At 42.0% G+C, this 22,659-nt stretch overlaps 1 protein-coding gene and 1 long non-coding RNA gene across 4 annotated transcripts; one reads left to right on the top strand and one right to left on the bottom strand.

The window, feature by feature from the left end:
• Window positions 1-217: 217 nt before the first annotated feature.
• LOC124849761 lies at window positions 218-6,686 on the bottom strand. Its single transcript, XR_007030296.1, has 2 exons — window positions 5,986-6,686; window positions 218-323 (listed from the first exon to the last, which is right to left on the bottom strand). It is a non-coding gene; the product is annotated as an uncharacterized LOC124849761 (long non-coding RNA).
• Window positions 6,687-8,775: 2,089 nt separating this feature from the next.
• On the top strand, window positions 8,776-22,374 carry oclna (occludin a). Of its 3 annotated transcripts, none has more exons than XM_035626624.2 (9): window positions 8,776-8,890; window positions 9,301-9,388; window positions 11,311-11,965; window positions 12,059-12,226; window positions 14,916-15,046; window positions 20,152-20,337; window positions 21,209-21,380; window positions 21,522-21,563; window positions 21,702-22,374. In XM_035626624.2, exons 2-9 carry the CDS (start codon window positions 9,339-9,341, stop codon window positions 21,798-21,800), a joined length of 1,503 nt encoding a protein of 500 aa, XP_035482517.2. In that variant the 5' UTR covers window positions 8,776-8,890; window positions 9,301-9,338; the 3' UTR covers window positions 21,801-22,374. The 3 variants fall into 3 exon arrangements, with proteins under 3 accessions (XP_035482517.2, XP_035482519.2, XP_035482518.2); XM_035626626.2 differs by having other exon boundaries at window positions 8,827-8,890; window positions 9,314-9,388; XM_035626625.2 differs by having other exon boundaries at window positions 8,834-8,890; window positions 9,287-9,388.
• The last annotated feature ends 285 nt before the right edge of the window (window positions 22,375-22,659 follow it).

Below are 22,659 nucleotides of genomic sequence, written 5' to 3'. Positions count from 1 at the left end.
CCATAGACTGTAGATAAACATGGACGTAGCGTCCGTGACGTCACCCAATGGCTTCTGCAGGCTGGTTTTGAAGGCCAAAGTGGGCGGTTCTGCAGCGGCTCAGCCGTCACCATCTTGGCAGGTGTTCGGCAGGATTCTCGTCCTAGACCTTGGCCATGTCCTCGCCGTGTGTTCGTTTATTCAGAGGGAGAAAACAGTCATGAGTTCAATGCATTCAATCAAATCATGTTTATTTGCTCCAAGCAATAACAATACTTACAGAGTCTCTGGGTTTCTGTCTCACGAGTCACCAACCAGGGCTGGATCGCGCAGAGGACAGGAACCTGGTACAATAGTTAATTTGCTATTTATCCCGCATGGTGGGTGCGGTCTGTACGTGGGTGAACCGCCTGACTATGTGTCTGGACTTATCGTAATCGTTATTGTGTAATTATTTTGCTGTCCTAGGCTAAATTTGGTCTGTGTCCTAGGCTAAATTTGGTCTGAACGGTACATCTTGTGACATCTACTGTCTGTATGTTAATTAGTCTTATGCTCGTAGTGCAGGCTCTGCAAGATTTGTTATAAAATCTTAAGTATAACGTATGTCAAGTTTTATAGGTGTCAGTATTTATTTAGCTATATGTTATTCCATTATTTAGCTATATGTCATTAGTTAGCTATATGTTAGTTCAGTGCAAAGTGTTATTTCAATACACCAGTACAAAAATACATCAGAAAAAACCCTCAGGACACAAATCACATGAAAAGAACATCAAACGTCGTCGGAAGCCGCAACATAAGCGGAATCGAAGGAAAGGTTGTCGTACTGGTTTTCATCAACCTGTTCAGTGAGTATAATGCATATAGTAGAATGTTTAAAATGAGAACAGTGTATAAATCACAATCGTTAAACTGAGAACATTGTATAGATGCACACCTGTTAAACTGAGAACATTGTATAGATGCACACCGATGCACACACACATATGCAAATACAAACACACACACACATACCCACACTAGGAGAAAGATACAAGGTGACATGATCCGCTTACACGTTGTGGTTGGTGTCTTGGTAGCTTCTTATCAGTGCTATAGTCGCGCTCTTCTATGACCTACACCAGAGGTTGTCAGCACTTGGAGAGTCCGGTCCGGTCTCTGAGTGTGGGCTTGATTTGGTTTCGAGTAAAGCAATGGGCAGAGCGTCCACCCAGGACATTCCTGTGACACTGGTAATTTTTGCCAATTTTTGTTTTAACACCCCATTTGCTCTTTCCACCTTCCCTTGGGATTGTGGGTGGTACACCGTCCCAAATTTATGCATAATGCCATATGCTTTTTCCACAGTTTGTAAGTCAGTGTTTTTGAAATGAGAGCCATTGTCCGACCTCACTTGTGATGGGAAGCCATGCCTTGGTATTTGCATGTTCATAAGGGCTTTAATTACTGAGGCGGCGTCTTCCCTTTTTGTGGGGACTGCCTCAATCCACCCTGAGTAGGCGTCCGCAATTACCAACAGGTATCTGTACCCCTGTGTTCTGTTTTGTGGTCCCATGGTCGGTGTAGTCTATTATCAAATGTTCCCCCGGGCCCTCCGGCACTGGGAACTGCCCCATAGGTGGTTTAAGTGAGGGTTTGGGAGTGTATTTTTGACATGCTGTGCATGTTTTTACAAAGCCCACCACCATTTGTGGTAGAAACGGATGCCACCAAAAGTCAAGCTTTCTGGCAGTGTTGGCTCGACTGTTGTGTGCGTAGCCATGCGCTTCTTTCAACACTGTGTCAAATAGTTTGCATGGGAGTACCACCTTTCCCTGTGCCGACCTCCATAGACCGTCCTTGCCCCGAACCGTACCCATTGATTTTGTTCGTATACTCACGCTTTTTCCTGCATGGAACTTACATCAGAGAGTGTGCACGACATAGGTTCATTTTGTTTGCCCAATATCATTATCATGATATTTGAGGCAGTGTTTGTGTAGCCGGCGGCTTGTTTAGCAGCTGCATCTGCGGCTTCATTTCCCCTTGAGACTGGGTCGGTTCCTTTTTGATGTGCTGCACACTTTATAATGGCCAGCTCTTTGGGCTGCATTATAGCTTCGGCTAACTGCTGTACCTCCTGTTGGTGTTTCACCGGGTTACCGGTGGAGGTGTTCCAGCTGCCCCTTTGCATTTTTGTCAATTCCCAATGACACAGGCTGTGCACATATGCAGAATCCGTGAATAAGTTTATTTTTTCTCCACTGTGTCTTTGCAGGGCCTTTATCACAGCCACAAGTTGTGACAACTTCGAGTGCCTGTGCTTCTTCTGTAATGTACTTCCCCTGTTCTTTGTCTAGTTTGACTACTGTGTATGCAGAATCTAACTTCCCTGTGTCCTTGTTTCTGAAACAGCAACCGTCTGTATACACCTGGTGTACCTCGTCACCTAGTATCGTACCTGCTTTCATGCCTGGTCTTATTTTAACATCTCGCATCACTAACTCCTGGCAATCGTGCGGTGGCAGAGGGTTCATGTGATCTGCCATGTTCACGCCGTCTGCTGTGAAAGTGATGTGTGGTTGTAGAAGTACTTTAGAAAGTCGCTGTTGTCTCATTTGTGACATTGAAAAAGAGGCTGATTATTAATAGGATACAATGCCGTGGTCTGTCAAAACAGTCAGTGGGTGCGCCATCACTACATGTGCTGTTTTTTGTAATGCTTTTGCCACCCATGCCGCCATTCTAGTGCATGGTGGTTGACCGGTCTCCACGGTATCTAGCTTTGAGCTATGGTATAGCAGAATTTGTCTCCCCGTGCCAACTCCCCCTTCTGAAAAAGTGCCGCATTAACAATGCCATCTTTTTCAGACACGTCTAAAAAGAACGGGCGCGTGTAGTCAGGAATCGTGAGAGTCACCGAGTGTGCGAGGAGTTGCTTCAACTGGATGAAACAAGACTCTGCCTCAGAGGACCAGTCAAGTGGGAGAGTCAGGTTGCGCACAGATTTGTCCAATATGAGACGACGCAAGATGCCGGTGTTGTCGCAGTATGAGGGAATGTAGTTCCGGCTGTAGTTAAACAGGCCCAAAAAGGACATCATGTCCCGCACAGTCTGAGGCCGGGCATGGTTGAGGATGGAGGAGAGCTGGGTGGATGATGGAGCCAAACCTGCAGCGGATAATCGTCTGCCTAAAAAAGACACGCACTGTCGGACAAATTGCAGTTTGTTTTTGCTGCACTTGAACCCTGAGGAGGCCAATTGTTGTAGTACTGACTGAGCCGCAGCCAAAGCGTCACTCTCTGAAGGTGACGCAAGCAGTATGTTATCTACGTACTGGACTAAAACTGTCCAAGGAGGAAGTGAAAGTTTGTTCAGCTGCTCACGTAAAACGGAGTTGAAAATGCCTGGCGACAGAGAGAAGCCCTGGGGCAGGCGAGTGTACTGGTATTTCTGGCCTGCATATGTAAAGGCGAATGGGTGCCGGAGGTGGTGAGCGAGTGGAATGCAGAAAAAAGCGTTGGCGAGGTCAATCACTGTAAACCACCTGTGCTTGGAATTTAGGACGCTGAGGGCCGTTAAAGGGTTTGGAACGGGCGCAACTGGAGTCCGCATGACGTCATTAACCGCCCGCAGATCATGTGCCATTTGGTACGTTAAGCCCTCTGCTTTTGGCACCGGAAGAAGGGGTGTGTTCCAACAGGAGTCAGATTTTTCAATCACCCCTGACTTTAGAAGTCCGTCAATGGTGTCTCGCAAGCCGGCCACCGCAGCTGGTTTGTTTTGATACTGTGGTCGGTACACTGGGGTTTTTGTGTCGAGGAGAAATAGAGGAGGGGGAACATCACAAAACCCAACATCAAAAGGGCCGGTAGACCTTAGCGCGGGAGGTAGTAATTTAAACACTTCCTCCCCGGCCGGGTGGTCAGTTTTTTCCCTGCCATGGTATCGAGTGAGTGAGTCATGTTGCAAAACGGCAGAGTCAGACGCAGATGAGGTAATTTTGTAAGCCTGATTCGAGAAGGAAAAATGCACCCCCTTTATTGCAGTGGGAACCCAATCAATTGCGTGTGACAGACGTTTAACCATCGGTCCCAAACTCCGTGCTTCCCCTGTGGCGTCTACAGCCAGAGAGACATGTGGTATTGCATTATTCATTTTATACCAATGATGTTGTTCCCCTGCTAATATGACGACAGCCGCTGCCCCCTCTTTCCCCACGTATATGTCGGATGTGGTCAACTGCCAAACAAGGCCTTCGATGGTCTTAAAATCATCATCATACAGGAGATCAGGTTCGCGCAGGTAAGCAAGAGTACAGTGTGGTGGGTCTGGCGGGGGAATATAAAAACCGAGGGAGTAAATCCATGGCTTTCACAAATTGAACATGGACATTACACCCCGTTGTTGTGAGTCTTCAGGCCGCAGCAAAGCCCAATAAATGTCCGCTGAGTCATTATCATTCAGAGGCGACTGCATCATCACTTTGTGAGGCGCCGAGGCGACAGGCGTGTTGGTCAGGTTTTGTGTGGAGCCATTAGGGAAAGTGATGGTGATGCCGGCGGGGCTGCAGATTAATTCAGCCCGGAGTTGACAACTCGAGACGGGTCTCTAATTCTCTTCTCCTCTCGTCTCTTATCAGCATCTTCCATGTCGAGTCGTTTGAGGTTCATGACCTCCAAGTCGTCTTTCATTTTCTCAATTTCATGTCTTAGTTGTAGTCTTACTGTCTGTGAATCATTCAACATCTCCTTAAGGTCCTCTAGCCTTTCCGCACTTCCTTCTTCCTCCTCTCTTACCTCCTTTGAGGGAATCTCTTTTAGTTCTCCCTCTAATTTTATGTCTCCTTTGAATTCTATTACGGGAGCCATTAACTTGGGTGCCTTCGGGTTGTACGGTGGGGGTCGGTTGGGCTGTCCCGTTTTTTCTAATCGGCCTAAATGCTTCGTCATGTACTCATGCCAAAAGCGGGTATTTACTGCTTTTTTATATTTTTTCTTCAATCCGCTCGACCCACAACAGCCTGTGCGATTATCACAATGCTGTCCTCGATATTTGACCTCGGCAGCGGCGGTCACCATGTGGTGTTGAAACTGAGATTTAACTGGTTTCGGGTCAGAAGGTTGTGGCCACCATGGTTTCTGTTCCTCTCTTTTCACATAATTTTTAAACCCTTTTCGGAAGGTTCTAGCATTCGTCGAATTATTACCACATTCTGACAGTATTGTCTCGAGTTTTACCTTGACAACTAGACATGTTTTCTTATTTAACAGAGTATACACTTAGTGGAGTTCCGTGGAAAGGGGACGCAATGCCAGTGATACCGGGACAATTTCAGAAGCTTCTACACCCGAAGGTGCGCTGAAAATCTGGGTGTTAATTCACGTCCCAAGTACCACCTTTCCTTTTCGGCATGAATACACTCCACTACCACTTTACCACCCAATCCCCACAGACTTGTGACTGCAACACTCTGTGTGTCGGCAAACCTTGTCTTAGTCACAATAAACCACCCACATAGTTATTATTGTAGTTCCCCGAACAACATTCACTTTAATAGTCCCAGACTATTCGTATGGATCCCAGATCCTATGGATCCCAGATCCGTCTATTAGGTATGGATCCCAGATCCTATGGATCCCAGATCCGTTTATTTGGTAGAATGCATTTAATTTGATCTAAGGAGTCAGATTCGGTGACTTAATCAGTTAATTTAGAATGATCAATATGCAGTATTTTATTACAAAAGGTTACTGCTTACCTTTTTTTTGACCGGTCTGCACTGAATAAGTCACCATCCTTGTCACCCGTATTTGAGTTTGTTCTTACAATCATTTCTCCTTGAATCACGTCGGGGTCACCAAATTGTTCGGCAGGATTCTCGTCCTAGACCTCGGCAATGTCCTCGCCGTGTGTTCGTTTATTCAGAGGGAGAAAACAGTCATGAGTTCAATGCATTCAATCAAATCATGTTTATTTGCTCCAAGCAATAACAATACTTACAGAGTCTTTGGGACAGGAACCTGGTACAATAGTTAATTTGCTATTTATCCCGCATGGTGGGTGCGGTCTGTACGTGGGTGAACCGCCTGACTATGTGTCTGGACTTATCGTAATCGTTATTGTGTAATTATTTTGCTGTCCTAAGATAAATTTGGTCTGTGTCCTAGGCTAAATTTGGTCTGAAGGGAACATCTTGTGACATCTACTGTCTGTATGTTAATTAGTCTTATGCACGTAGTGCAGGCTCTGCAAGATTTGTTATAAAATCTTAAGTATAACGTATGTCAAGCTTTATAGGTGTCAGTATTTATTTAGCTACATGTTATTCCATTATTTAGCTATATGTCATTAGTTAGCTATATGTTAGTTCAGTGCAAAGTGTTATTTCAATACACCAGTACAAAATGTTATTTCAGTACACAGGGTCCGACTCCTCCATTACCGGGCTAATCAGAATATGGACAAAGAGGTGGGCCGAATGCAGACCGGTCGCTGAAACACGCCCAGCTACGTCGAAACTTCCCAGTTAGCTGAGGCTAAGGAGCTAAGCTAATAAGCTATGCTAAGTGCAGCATCGCGGCCCTGAGGCTGCACCGGGTCTGTACTGAATGCGCTAACGTGAGCTCCGGTACCAGTCGTCCCAGCCAATGTTACATGTGGTAAGTAACACTGTGAAATAAATATTTGTTACTGAAATTAAAATTATAATTACATTTTTTTTATTTGTATCAGTGGTAGTTTGCTCCACTATATTTTGATTCTAATAAATTAAATCAAATAAACGTTAACTAAACAGAAGTTACATGTGATCGTTAGTGTTCTTGGCACACAGTATATATATTTTATTAAAACTGGCTTGTAGTCTTAGTTATTATTGTCATTTATTTATTTATTTTGGCCTTAAGGGACATACACCAAACAAGAAAATAGAAAATCTATAATTCCCCACACCACTGTCTTTAACAGTGCACAGATCAAGTTTCACACTGACAGAAGTCCGTGGTAGTCAACCTTACCTGTACTGCTATAGACATTACTGTACCAGATTATCACTTTGAATATGACTTAGAAATGGGCTTTTATATTTGTTACAAAATGTTTATTACTTTCAGCACAGTGGTTGCTGTTGAGTTCACCTGTGATGCTTCCACTAGCTGCACAAAACAAACCAGTACCAGTCGTGGACTTGACTTAACAGTTATATAGTCTGTCTAAAAATAAAGTATTAGAGATTCATCTATATTCTGAGATGAAGCTCTTTAGTTCTATTTTATCCTACAGATTTGACATAACAGTGTTGTCAACATAAAAATGTGAGCTACACTCTTTAGTGGACTTCACATTTTTCATTATCTGAAGCATTTATCATTCATTTATTAATTTTAATCCTACAGTCACAATGTGGACGTGGTGATGAGTTTGTCCGCGAGGTGTCCAGAGAGCTGCAGACCTTGTCGTGCTGCGTTTGGCTGGCCTACTGTGGTGGAAAAGCCTTCTTCCACTCTGATTCCACCCCGTGAGGAAGAGCAGCAGCTGACGTCCTCATCATCCACTGTGGTGACGACAACCTGAGGGAGATCAGTAGCATCAGGCTGTTCAACATGAAGATGACCTGCAGCAGACTCACCTCCAGCACCTTGTGAAGGGGACCTGTAACTGCTACAGTTGGCAGTGTCACTGCTATTGAATTTGGCCTTCAGGACACACTTTGTTAAGACTAAACAGATCCCTGACTATCATGGACAATGTTGAGTTTATTTTTATGTTCGTCATGGTTGATAAAAAATACCAACTATAGCTCCAACATTTATTACCCCTCCCCTACAGTGCCGGAGTTGGTCACATATTGATACATGATGTCATCATCCAGGTAATGTTATGATCTGGGTTCACCTAAGTCAATTTGTTACCTAACTAAAAAAAGTCAACAGTCAAGCATTTATTTTAAGAAAAGGCATTATACAAAAATAAAATGTATTTATTATTTATATTTTTTCTTCAATCATTACCACTTATATTTGATCTCTTCCTGTGGATCAGTGTTAGCAATTATTTCGTGTGTTTTGACAGTATTGTCTTGAGTTAGATCGTTGCAGTTTTAAATTTTTTTTGTCATCATGAGAAAGCAATCTTGATTAATTTGGTTATTTCCTGAGATGAGCCGAGGGTAACTGATTACATGAACCCAGATCAGAACGTTACCTGGATAATGACATCATGTATCAATATGTGACCAACTCTGGCACGTTAAGTGGGCGAGGTTGTAATGAGTGAGTTGTGGCTGTTAAAAAAATGAATGGGTTAATGTTAGATTAGAATTTTGCAGCTGCCATTGTATTCATGTAAATATCAATCGACACATTTGTGAATATTTGTTTATGTGACTTCCAATTCAGAACACAGGTGTGAAAGTTTCAACATACAGGTTCAAATTTGTTCTACAAGTTCTCGCATTGTACTCTACAGGTTCACAACAATTCAGTTTACAAGCGCTTGCATTTTGCAACTAATTTACCTTCATACTTCTTGGACTACAGGCGTAGCATTCAGCCGGTAGTAGCTTGAAATGTCCTCCGCAAGGCTCCGACGCCGCGGGGCAGAAGTCACGTTCAATGACCGGAAATCAGATCAGGTGAATATCATATGCAGCTAGATTCACCGGCCATTTCCGTCTACTGCTGCGTTCCCAGGTGTTTCCGTGAAGCGCTAACGAGGACTTCCTGTCTCGTTAGCCGGGTAATGTGACACCTGTGCGGCGCGGTGCGGCGCGGCGGGGCGCGGCGGGGCGGGGGGGGGCGGGGCTGTGTTGACCGAGAGCCAGGCTCGTCTAGGTGTGGCTTGGGGTGTTTTTGTTCGCTGCAGCGGTTTCAGTCGACACAGTCCAGGTGAGACACTGAAGAGGACTCTTCAGACACCAAGCGACAGGTGAGCGCGTCCAGTTTTTGAGGTTGGGAGAACAAACTGCTTTGATGGGGGGTTTTTTTGTGTTTTTTTTCTTAATCTATACTGACTTTTTACCTGTTGCTGCAACCAACAATGGTGCGTTGTTGGATAAGGCTTTAAAGGGGTTACCTACCTGGGAGAACTGGGTGCAATCATCCAGGGGAGCTGTGTTGAAAGGAAGCATCATCATTATAAATGATACAACTACGGTTGCACAGATACGTTTTACAGCTCCACTCATTTAAAAAAAAAAAGTAGTGCAGCTCTTTTTTCGTACCAATTTCTAATTTAGTACATACTGATCAAATGATGTAGAAGATGTATCATTATTCATAGCCCTGTTTCGAATAATAAACAATAAAAATGTCCTAATATCAGGACTCTCGTTGCAGATTCTTTTCACAGGCAGCACCCAGTGGATCCAGCAGTAATGTCCTCCAGGCCCAATGGGAGTCCACCTCCCTACGAGGAAGATGGATAGTGAGTCTGCTGTTGTTGATCAGTTTATATGCTTCAGATATACTGTATATACATACATACATGTGGGGCTACGAACTACAGATATGAGCTAATAACAGGCTGTATGTGAACATCCTGGATATGGAAGCAAAGAAAGGCCAAAATTGTTCAGTTTTTTGTTGATACAGGAAAAGGAAATACCAGTGAAATTTAAAATATTTTTGCCTTGAAAAATATCTAGATTAATTTATGTGGTTTAACTTACCTTCTCTTTAATTTCCAGTTGAGCATTTTTGCAATTCCAAACTCTTTCTTTTGTTTTGGTTCAAAGTTTCCAGTTGCTTATCTGAGCTGTTCCTTCTTAGATGACATGATTAATAGAGCGAAATCTGACCCAACAGGGGTCTGATAAGTTCCATTTAGACACGATTGATTATTCCTGGATGCCTGCCTGTTCAAATCTTTTTTTTTTTTAAATCTTGTATTTAAGTACGAGATTTTTTTTATTTATTTATAGATGCTAGATAGTGTTTGAATTTAAAAAAAAAAGAATAACAACGTTTTTGAAAGTGTCCCCTGGATATTTTGAACAAACAACATTAATAAACCACATAGATAGAATAAAACAACATTTTAAAATTTAAGCGTCAGTGTGTATGACTCAAGTTGTTTTCAGACATAAATTCCGTGCAATCTCTGCAAAATTGTCTCTGGATGTTTATGTTCACGAGGAAAGCAGCATGGGATTGTCCGAGTCAGCCATGATCACAGCAGCAGGACGCTCTCTGGAGCGTGTGTTGTCTGTGTGTAGATCAGCAGGTAACTCTGCTGTACACAGTAGAGTTTTTGTTTAAAGTCATCAACGGGCCAACTCGCTCGTTGTGAATTCTCTGGAGATTCTCCTGCTGTATTCTTACATGGGCTCAGTTTAACATTATCCAGTGATTATACTAGGGGGCTGGCAGGAGAAACTGCAGAGAACTTCCAGAGCAACATCTGCGGACATTTGTGTTCTCACATACAGCCCCTCTGAAGAAGTTCAGGACAATGTCTGGACATCTGTGCATGCCTGAAAGCAGTTTTAATGACATCCAGCAATGAAGTAGCAGACTGTTACCATTTTATTACCCCTTGCTTCAATATCCCCTCCCACGCATGTAGGAGAGCCTACTGTAGCCTTCAGGTAACATACAAATAGGTTACGCAAAAATCTCTCGTGCAAATGTTTAGTTTGTCCACTCTGGGCTCCTGTAGAGCAACTAGGGGTGTAGCGGTTCACAAAATTCACGGTTCGATACGATACAGTGGTGTCACGTTTCGGTACGTTTTCAATACAGCAAAAAAGTAGAAATGCCAGAGAAAAGTCCTTACTTTTTAAATAATATAATAATGTTTAAAAAATAATTTGACTTTGAACAATGACCCGTCTTTTGTGGTGTCTTCTTAGCAGCATACAAAACATAAAGATCTTTTTATGGAAAAATGTGTAGTATTGTATTAGTTATGAACAAATACAAACTAAAGAAAAGGTACAAAAGAAACATCTGTTTATTTATGGAACTCACTGTGATTTTTCTCAAGTTTCAAGTTTTTTTTCAGAAGAAAGATGAGAATGTCCACATTTTCTGTACACAGCACAGATCTGCTTAATGTGACAATGTCACCTGCAGCGGAAAATACCCTCTCACTAGGGACAGATGTGCACAGCCAAGTCATGCTGAGCGGTGAGGAACTGTGTCGTTAGCTTTGTGTAGAGCTTGACGTGCTGCCAGGCTTCACGGTGCTTCGGACAGTTGCCTCTCTGTTTGGGCTTTTGTTTTATTATACAAAGCAGGAATCATAAGATTCATACAGTTAAGGTCTTTCTGTGCTTCCACCAGGCCAATTGTTTTCTTTTACTCCCAAAGTCAGGTAATAACGATGTTTTTTTTCTGAATTGACAGTAATGGTCCTCCCCAGCCAGCTTATTCTTATTATCCAGATGACGAGTTCCAGCATTTCTACCGCTGGACATCTCCACCAGGCATCCTCAAAATCATGGCAATCATAGCTATTGTGATGTGTGTCGCAATATTTGCTTGTGTCGCCTCCACTCTGGCTTGGGACACCCAGGGAGCCCTGTCTGGCTTTGGGGGTATCGGTGGCTCCGGCGCAGGTTATGGCAGCAGTTATGGTAGTGGGTATAGCAATGGGTATGGATTTGGAGGTGGTGCTTATGGAGCTGGAAACAACTATGGCTACGGCGGACTTGGAGGGAACTACAATGACCCTCGAAAAGGGAAAGGATTTATGATTGCCATGGCAGCCATCACTTTCATCATCTGCCTGGTCATCTTCATAATCGTAGTGTCCCACCAGAGCCTATCAGAGAGCAGGAGATTCTACTTAGCAGTGTTGATCATCTGTGCCATCCTAGCACTGCTAATGCTTATAGCCTCCATAGTGTACTTGATGGCAGTGAACCCCATGGCCCAGTCATCTGGGTCTGTTTACGCCAACCAGATTGCTGGCCTGTGTGCCCAGTACCAACAACCACAGGCGTCGGGAATGTTTGTCAACCAGTACCTTTACCACTACTGCGTGGTGGAGCCACAAGAGGTGAACACACACATTTGATCTCCTCACTTGTACCTGTATCTGGACCAGAGGATTTGTCCTGTTTCCAACCCAGAGCGTTACTTCTTGTTTCAGGCCATCGCTGTGGTGTTTGGCTTCCTGGTGGCCATCGCCCTGATCATCATGCTCGTCTTTGCTCTGAAGACTCGCCAGAAAATCAGAAACTATGGCAAAAGCAACATTCTGTGGAGGAGAGTGAAGGTTATCGACGAGAATCTGCCACCTCAGGATGTCGAGGCATGGGTAGGTGACAGTATGCTATTTAATTGTTCAAGTTGACTGAAAAAATGTATTCAATTGGCAGAAAAGAAATTGGCAACTATGTTCAGAATTGCTATATTGTGCTGTAAAATATGAAGATATTCTGCTTTTCCTTGAACTTTATAATGTTAAACTGAATATGTTGGGGTGTATGACTGTTGTAAGAACAACAACACATTTTTTTAGCCCTTTTATACACTAATCAAATATTTTCATGATGGATTAATCTGCTGATTGTTTTAAAATAAATAAAATACCCTAACAGTTTAGTCTACAAATTGTCAGAAAATATTGACCAAATATGCCTGACAATTTTCTGAAGTCCAAGGCTGTTATTCCAACCAACACCCTAAGGCCAACTGATATTCAATTTAAAGTGATGTAAGATTAAAATGACCAATACAACTTGTTTTGAGAAGGAGGGAGGTGACATAGGATTTTTCCTCACCCTGCTCCATTTCAGTCAGGGAAAGTCTATTAGGGTGTTGCAGTCAGAAATATTTGGCATTTTTGCTTGATAAGTGATTTAAACCTTGACAAAGCTGCAATGATTTGTCAGGATTAGTTGCCAGAAAAATTCATCAGCAACGATTTTGATAATTAAGTAATAATGCCAAACAGTTGCTGGTTCTAGCTTCTAAAATCTGAGGAGAAAATTCTGTCATATATGATCGTCAACTGATCGTCTTTGGACTTTGGACTGAATTAAACAAATCAAGACATTTAGGAGATGTCCACTTGGTGTGTAGGAAGTTAGATTTTTTTTATTCTATTTGTGGGCATTTCACAAATAATTTCATAAATGAATGGTAAAAAAAAAACAGAAAACCCTGCTAATTAATCGATAATGAAAATAAGCTTCAGTTGCAGCCAGAAGCAGGTAATTGATTCTCAGAATAGCTGCCAACAAACAGTGTCTGTACTTGTGTGGGAGTGTGTGTTTGTGTTGAAGTTGTACTGAAGTTGAACAACCAGTTTGTCAACGGGGGAGGGTGAAGTGTGGCGCAGCAAGCCCATACTTTATATCATGCTAGGTTTCAGGGTGTGGCATGTACACGACAGTGACAGTTTCAACATTACACTGTCCTGCCATAAAGGAGGAAGAACCACGAGCAATAAAAACCTGGACTTATTACTCTTCCTATAGCGAAGCATTTGAAATTCAGAAGGCCCACTTCATGATGATTCATGCTTTTTGTTATGTTAAGTTATTTTCAGAAGTGCTTTGCAACAGCTCTCACATTTAACCTAGTACACTAAGTAGTGATGAGCAGGTGAGTCACTGTAAAAATCTGGAAGTCGTGATGACATTGAGCTCAGCCATGTCCTCTGAGCAGTGAAGAGGAAGAGCAGGTTGTACTGGTACTCTGGTCCATAGCCCAACAGTAAGCAGACATCCAACGCCACAACAGCAACATGATACTGGGAACCAGTGGCATTTACTTCTCTGTGGGAACAGGCGTGAACATGCTGAAACAGTGTGACTGTAGCACCCCGCAGCACATACATGTAGACATGTTGTTGGAGGTGTGCAGGAGGGCGTAGATCTGTTTGTGTCCCATATTTTCAGAGGACAAGTCCATGCAGGCTCATAGACATAGTAGAGATGCAGTGTGTTTGTTTCAGGAATCCATAGTTCTAACTAGTGGCGGCCTTAAGCATCTGAGGGCCCGTTTCAATGATGAATATGGGGCCCTACCGACATAAAACATAAACATAAAGGAGCAAGGAAGGGTTTTTGATTTACAGAGCCTGGGCTGAGTCGAAAAATTAAGATTTTATTTCAGCGCGCACACAGAACCAATAGCTAACGGATGAAATATTTGCAGATTTTTACAAAACGTGTTTTGCTTTAGAATCACTTACTGCCCCTGTAAGCGTGAGAAACTCCTTTCTACGCTAGCTTCAGTCAGAGGCACTGTCACCATGAGTCAGAGAGCAATGCTGAGGTTTGGATACAGTATAACTAAGTTCTGTAAATGTAGCTCAGAATCTGCAGGCCAGTGGTTTCTTTAGCATGGCGGTGACGGCAGCCGACACCTCGCGCACAAGGTCCTCAGCGTCCACATCGCAGTGCTTTAAGCCGTAAAGCGGTGTTCAATCTCCTCAGTGACAGCTCGGCAGCGCGCACAGAACACAGACAACAATATACATTAATCACCTACAATAGGCCTGTCACTTGGGTGCCCCCTGGAGGGCGGGGCCCATTTCAATTGAAATGGTTGAAACATAGGTAAGGCCGCCTATGGGTCTAACAATTGCTGTTATTACTGTAAGAAATGTTCACTGATGCATCTACATTAATGTAGAGATCCTATTTCTATTGAAGGTCAACAAATATTACAAATCTCACAGTTAAGGGCGACAACTAATGATTGTTTTTCATTAACAGTTCATTGTCTGGTTCATAAAGTGTCTTGGTTTTTGTCTGAGCAACAGTCAAAAACAAACATGTGAATATCTGTAACTTGCATGTTTGACATTTTTGTCAACGGTTATTTGATTGTCCAAAATAGTCTAGAACTTTATTGTGGATTGATTAATTGATTAATCCTTGCAGCTCTGATACAATTAAATGTATTCAGGATATAATATAGATATGTAAAAAAAAAAAAAGGTTAATAAATAAAAGACTTATGTTGCTTATTGAAGGTAATTTTTTCTTCCAAAGGTGAACAACGTTTCCGCTGCCCCTGAAGAGCTCCCGATGTCCCACCACCATGAGAAGCTGAGAGGCTCCAGGAGCCACCTGGATGACGAAAGCACAAACTATGACAAACCCACTTACAGCTACTCCCCACAGTGAGTATACAAAAAGAAGCCTGGACTGCGGTGCATGGGCATGAGCTCAGAAAGTCCCCCTCCCCCTGAGCGAACAAGGGTAAAGTTATACCACTTTCACACCAAAATGACCGTGTAGACCCGGGTTTTTTTGAAACACGGGTCGACCCGCGTTTAATCGGCAATTGGCTACTTGCACACTGCGAGCAGATCAGGGTCTGACGATCGTGTAGTGACAGGTGGCGGCCATAGGTGGCGGTAGAGAGCGGCGCGCGCCACGAAACAAAGAAGAAGAAGAGTGTGGTAAACAACAGAAAGCACGGCAACCAGTGAGCCGGTGGTCAGCGCTACCTTATATCTTGTACTTGTCACTCTTTCAAAGTTTACAAACTCAGCGCAGTGTTACGAGCCGAGCCTGGCCCTTTAAGCAGGAGGCCGTATGGGGTTTGAAGTGTGTGTGTGTATGAGAGAAGAAGAAGCTTGGCTCTGTGTTTGTGTACGTAGCGGCAGCCACAAGGAGAACGGGCTCCGCACATCATCCATGTTACCGACAGTTTACGGCCACTGTGTAATGAGAGACCGCCCGATGAGGCCGCGTGTGTCCGCCGAAGGGTTGAAATAAAGTGCCCCGTTCTGAACCTCGTCGATGATCTGGATTGTGTTAGTTGTTACCACCAACGAGCCAGAGCTAGGCTAACCGAGCTAGCTACACGCGAGAGGTCCCTTTACTACAGCTGGTGAGGTGACAGCAGTTAGCGACGGAGGAGTCGAGCCTTCGTTGCCTCCGTCATGGCGCAAATTAGCGGGTCCAGCAGGGTGTGACGTTCACATCAATGCCGATCGGAGGTGAAGCCGATTATTACCCGGGTCTCTTACAGAGTCATCTGACCCGGGGCTGAATGACGATTAAACGTTTTCACACTGCAGAAAACGCCGGGTGTTCGCGGGTTTAAACGGGTTTTTTGGCCAGTGTGAAAGGGGCTTTAGCAGACGTCATTAACATTAACTGTCATTAACTTGAGCTTTTTATCCTCAAGTGCGACTGACGTTAGCTCAGTCTAGTGTCAGTGCTTCTGTCGGTCACAGTTATCCGTGGTGAGTGGCCTCTGCTGCTGTGAAAACTGCAGGAGAACAGCGAAGTAACGTTGCATGACCAGGGACTTCTTATTTGTCTTTTGTGGTGGTGAACACAATAACGTTACAGCCTCAACAGTTATAATGCGTATTTAGTCACACAAGTTATCCCTCATGAGTTAACTTTTCTGTGGCCGCAGCAATGCATTGGTACTTTTCTCAAACACCGACAGACACTCACTTGCAACAAACCCGCTGGACTGCTTCACAAACACAGCTTGGGGGGAGGGAGTCAGTAAAAATATTAATACCACACTGTAACAATACAATTTTTTTCTACAATTAAAAGTAAACGCGACACTGCAATCATAGTCAGGAAATGTACTTAAAGTATCAAATGTAAAAGTACTGAATTATGCAGAGGAATGCCCCCTGACACTTACATACATTATTTCATCAGATTATTATTAATCATTCATTAAAAAACTTGTCGAGGTGGAGCTCCTTTTTTAACTAATGATTATTTTCATTATTAATCTGCTGATTATTTCACCTGCTGATTAACAGAGTCCAAGGTGATTACATGCTTGTTATTACAGAGTGGTGTTGCTTTTTTAAATGTAACCTTTATTTACACAGGGGAAACTCATTGTCCACTGTACTGATTTTACAAGTGAAGCAACAATAGAGAAAAATAATACTAGTATTAATAATGTTGGTATGCGATCAGTATTTGAAATTTAGAGAAAGAGAGAGAAAGGTGAGTAGGACCTTTTTTTTTATCGTGGTATCGAAAGTGGTATCAGGTATCATGTTAAGTCAAAATGTTGGTATCGTGACAACCCTAGCATAGTTACTTTCCACCACTGGGTGAATGTAGCAATACCACAAAGTAAAACTATCTCATTAAGACTAAAATTATACTTGAGTAAAAAAAAATAAGCATTATCAACAAAATGTACTTAAATCATCATAAGTAAAAAATGTAACATAAAAAAGAAATCCAAGTGATACTAGTACATTTGAGTGTGCAGCTGTTGATGCACAGTGTCCCATGAGGCACTGCAGAAAAGAAAGAGAGGAGTCGATCACAGGTGGAAAAAGAAGTTGAACTGTAACTGTCCTTCCTCGGTGTGACTTTAACAGCAGCTTGTTTTTATGTAAAAGACAGTCAACAGAGGTGGAAAGCAGACCACACCCACAGGGGACACAATCATGGTGAATGGTTTGATTATAATGATCTATACCTGTGTTGAAATAGACTACAGGCTTGAAATTGTTGGAAGCAAGTGACTTTTAACTGGTTTTCTTCAGACTACCGCAGTCAGAACAGAAAGCTTGCTGGAACTTGTTGTGTTAAAAAAAAGTGGATACGGCTGTTTTTTTCTGCCAGGAATTTTAGCAAACATACTTTATAGACACTAGCACTTTGTCACAGATTGATACAACATATTAATTACAAAAATATCAATGTAGATTATGTAAGGAATTTTCAGGTTTCAGGAGGTTTGCAGAAATACAAGTCGAAGCAGCCGATGAGCAGTTTCAGCGGGAGACGTTTATTTCGAGATGTGGTTCATAGTACAAACATGGGGCGAATCAAAGTGCATATGGGTGTACAGTTCTTTTGTACCCACCATCTACGAGACAGGCCTGAGGTGTCACATGTTCAATTGTTTACAACAAGGACACAAGATACTGGTCAAAGCAAGGACACATCGGCGCCAGCATGATTATGTTTAGCATCAACTAGACTTTGTTCACATTGCTTACAATGAGGATGCATTACGCCACTACAGTTACTTAGATACTAGTACTAAGTACTAAGATTTAGTACTTATTTTTTGTTTCCCAGAATTTTTTTTGTAGCACTTTAATTCCACCCATCTATCCATTTATTCCCGCTTTATCCAATTGACCTAACCCCAATTTGCATGTCTTTGGACTGTGGGAGACTGTTGAACCAAGAAAACTAAAAACACTAACTGTATTTAGAGTGGATTTGTTCTGCTCATATTCTTCATTCTGTCACTTTCCTAGAGTTAACACACTGAAACTCGGCCTAGAACTAACATCCAATTGAATATTATTTGTATAGTACTTTAATTTGTGTAGTAACAAATCACAACATATGTTATCTCAAGCCACCATAGTCCATAGTTCAATCAGGAGAGACAAGTGAATGAAGAAATTATATTTATTACAGGTTTAACAGAATGATATGTGATGATAAAATATTGATAGATTCTTTGGCGCTTAGACTCCATGGGGAGATATGTAGCAGAGGGCATCGGTCCTGGCAGCACCAAAGTAGATCCCCCACATGGAGTCTAGACACTGGGGGTGATGGTGGTTGATGACTTGCTGGGTTGATGGATTGAAGAATCCCCTGAGACTGCACAGACTGGTGGTGATGGGGAGGTGGAGGGTACGCAGAACAGCAAAATTAAAGGACTAAGGCAGGGAGAGAACCATATTTAAATAGACAGCAGCAAGATGATAGGTTAATGAGACAGGTGTGTTGCAATGCTATTGGATGGAAGGGACCAGCTGACTAATGGCTGATCGCGGCAATGACGAAACTGATGGTGCACATGCGTGAGTGTATGAAAGCCAGGATGAATGAGAATTAAATTACAGCCGGAGCATGAAAGTAGTCTTCCTGTCTGAACTTACACTAGAGCTACATTAAGGTCGAGACCTCACAATGTGAAACCCATCTAATATGTAGATAATAAGATTTGGGACCTGATCCAGGAGGTATCTCAGCAGAATGAGCTTCCCCACTAATCTGAGTAGAGCTGTCTGTAACAATTATTTTGATTATTGATTAATATCACCATTATGCACTTGACAAATTGTTTGGTCACAAAATTGTGAGAATTATAGTACATTGCAGAATATAAATGAATCCACTAATAGTTTGTTTACCATGAAACCAGATTCATGAATCACTTCTTTCTGCAACACTGAAACTATGAGAAATAGGTTTGTAATGCGGAAACAAGAGCATGATGCAGACATGAAGGAAACAAGACTGTTTGACCTGTTTACTCAGCCAACAATAACTGCAAAATCATAACTTAGGCTGTATTTCATCCTACGCCACAGGAAAGTTACTGAAGACTAGTGAAGTTTGACATAAACACTGTTTTTCCCTCATTTACTAACATTTGGCATTGATTTAAGATCATCTCCACCTGGTTAAAAATATATATTTGGCTCAGTTTTACAGTAGCAGCAAATCAGAAACACTGATATATATCATAAATAAAACTATGACATGGGTTTAATTGTCCAGGGTTTTGCACTCAGTGAGTAAGTGACAAAAACTTTAATCATATTGTTTTACAGAGGTCCTGTTCAGACCTGGTATTAACATCTGTCCTGAGTGATCTGATCACAAGTGGACAGCTCTAAGTTCAGGTTGCATTAGATCTGATCACATTGGGAGGTGGTCTGAGATGCATGTGGCCATATTCTTTTAGCATTGTGAATTTAAATGTGTCCTGGGCCACATTGAAGTACCGCTTACTCAGTTGACGTTCTCTGACCCGCTACAGTTTCATAATGAACCCCAAGTATTTTTACACTATCACAATATTTACACTGACTGACACATTTTATTTATTCTTTTTTGATTGAATGATTAAAATATTATTCCAGAGTAGAGCTGCGTGCAGCACAGTGACTCCCTCAGCCTCTCCCGGCTCTGTTCTCTATCTCATGGTGTTCGTGTATATATATTGATATATAGATAGATATATATAGATAGATAGAGCAGGGAAGTGAGATCTGATCACAGTGCTCCCTGTAGACACATTTTAAAGCTAAGTGTGAAACTATTGTCCACTTGTGATCGGATCACCAGAGACTGAAGTTAAAACCAAATTCCAGAAAAGGGCAAGTATTGCGACATTTTTCCAACTTATGCTTCCTATGATAGTTTGCATAGCCTCAGCTAAGCGTCTGGAATCTGTTGACATGATTTATCACAGTGCCTTTAAGAAAAGTCACCAGGCGTCATTTAAGTGATTGTCTTTGTCCTGCAGGCCTCCAGTTGAAAACACCATGCCTTTGCTGGATGGGGCTCCCTACAGCAGTAACTCAGAGGTGGCCAGTTCGACTGGACGGCCCAAAAAGAGGCGTCATGGTCGTCCTCATCGTGCTGATGGACAGGACTACGACACTGACTACAACTCCTCAGGAGATGAACTGGATGACAACGACTTTGACAGGTACAAATACATTATATGTGCATATATTAGTGTCCAACTCAAGTTGGTGGAAGTATTCAGATTCTTTACTTTAAGGTTAACTCACTAAACAAACTAACTGATTGTTCTGCGATGTAAATTTACTGTTTTTGTCAATGGAAGCTGGTGACGTTGAATAGAGAGATACAGCTGCTGGTTTTGGTGAAACAAAACGGCTCTTATTCTTGAGCATAACAGCAGGAGGAATCCTATCCATAATGTTATTAGACACAAAATAATAATCTAAGCCTGTTGGGGGGAAAAACAAGCACTTTAAGTGGACACAGACAAAAGCCCTCCATTATTACTTTGCAGAAGCTGTTTTGCAGTTACTGCTCGATAGTGAACCATTTGCAAATATGTTTGTCTCATCAATCATTTACATCCAAAAACATGGGAAAATAAGTCTTAAAAAATCTAAGCAGCATTTTTACCTGAACAGAGTCAAGCTGGATTTAACTGATACAGATACAGATATTTTTCACTTGTTGCCATAAGAAAATAAGAACTATAGGACTCAATACAAGACACAAATGACTATATAAGATTAAGGTTTTTTTTCTTTGCACTATGCAAATTTTCTCTCAGGAAACTGATAATTCCACCAGATAAATCTAGTGGACTGAAAGGTACAATATGACACATTGGCAAATGGACTTGTTTGACTGAAAATGTTGAGTCTAAATATGACAAAGTAACACAAAAAGTACCTCAAATTTTTCAGTTATGGACAATAATTGGTTACTTTCTGCCTCTACATAAATTGCTTTGACACATTTTTTCCTCGGTAATTTAAATTTCCCTTCTCTTCCCTTCATCTTCTCTCTCTCTTTCGCCTTGTTATCTACCTCAGTGAATTTCCTCCCATAGCAGACGAGAAGGTGCGCAACGACTACAAGCATGAATTTGACCGTGAACACCAGGAGTACAAGGACCTGCAGGCCGAGCTGGACGCCATCAATAAGAATCTGTCAGACATAGACAGAGAGCTTGACGAGCTGGAGGAGGGAAGCCCACAGTTCCTGGTGAGAGATTACAGATAATACTGCCACTAACTGTCCCTTAAAACTAGGGTATCCATGTAACTGACGTTAAAAAACAGATTGTCTGAGTTCATTTCATTTTGAAATTTGTGTATGATAAATTGTCATTGCACTCTTTGCCAGGATGCCTTGGATGAATACAACAGGATAAAGAACATTAAAAAAGTAAGTTTGTCATGAAACGGATTATAATTATAATATATAAAAGATTTAGCACAGCAGTGCCATCAGCAGACATTCCTTCGTGGTACTAATACTCATTATGTTTTATTTGTTTTTCTAACATACCTCCCCTCTCCACAGTCTGCAAATTATCAGATGAAGAAGCGCAGGTGTAAATATCTGAAGTCCAAACTGAACCACATCAAGAAAATGGTCAGCGATTATGACCACAGGGCCTGAACAAAAAGAATATGCAAGGATTATACACCTGTCTGAGACGTGACAGAGAGGACTAAATGGGGTTTTGGCGCAGTTGCGGAAACATTGGAGACTTTTGGACGGAGCTGTGCTGGTTCATATCGAACACAGAATCTTTTTAAGTGTTTGAGCTCATTTCTGTTGAAACTTAGCAAAGGTACCTTGGAAAGACAGACAATCAATATTCTGTCCTGTATTATGTCTCTCTTTGTATTATGAGCATCACATGACATACATACTGTTTTATCTATTTATTTCACCAAATGTGATCTAAACAGTCTTATAGAGGAGTTATGCTACTAGATTGTGGAGTAAATACAATTAATTGTTTGTTTTTTTATAGCTATTACTCGCTTTTACTCATTTTAATCTATTGTCGTTTTTTTAAGCAATGTGAACACGTAAATATGTGGGGAGCTTATCTACATTTTCGAGCAGTTTATAGAAATAAGTGGAAATAAGACACTTTCAAATGATTATGCATGTTTGATGCCTACTGGTGTACTCTGACCGTCAGTTGTGATGTTTTTATTAGAATAAACTCCTTTATTAAACACTTTCTGTTGTTACACAGTTTTGTACGTCTGCAGTCCCAAAACACTGACCTACAGTCTTAGCAACATACATTGCGTTGCAGCTGATGCGCGCACACACACATCATTCATTTTTAAACGTGAGCATCAGTAAAATATTGTATTCCCAGCTTCCGCCAGTCCACATGCCGTTGTGTCTGTGGGCAAGACGCTTAACCCTAAATTGCCTCTAACGGCTCTTCCGACAGTGTATGAATGTGAATGAATGTGACAGAAAAATATGCGCGAATGGGTGAATTGTGACTTTC

The sequence above is a fragment of the Scophthalmus maximus genome, chromosome 2, assembly GCF_022379125.1.
Source record: "Scophthalmus maximus strain ysfricsl-2021 chromosome 2, ASM2237912v1, whole genome shotgun sequence".
Classification (NCBI taxonomy): domain Eukaryota; kingdom Metazoa; phylum Chordata; class Actinopteri; order Pleuronectiformes; family Scophthalmidae; genus Scophthalmus; species Scophthalmus maximus.
Note: the sequence above shows the minus strand (reverse complement) of the source record. Positions and strands in the feature narration are given on the sequence as shown.

Bases quoted from the DNA above. Each gene is read 5' to 3' on its own strand.
- oclna (XM_035626624.2), top strand. From the start codon at position 9,339: ATGTCCTCCAGGCCCAATGGGAGTCCACCTCCCTACGAGGAAGATGGA. The intron at 21,381-21,521 runs GTGAGAGATTAC...ACTCTTTGCCAG, and splicing joins AGGGAAGCCCACAGTTCCTG to GATGCCTTGGATGAATACAA. The intron at 21,564-21,701 runs GTAAGTTTGTCA...CCCTCTCCACAG, and splicing joins GGATAAAGAACATTAAAAAA to TCTGCAAATTATCAGATGAA.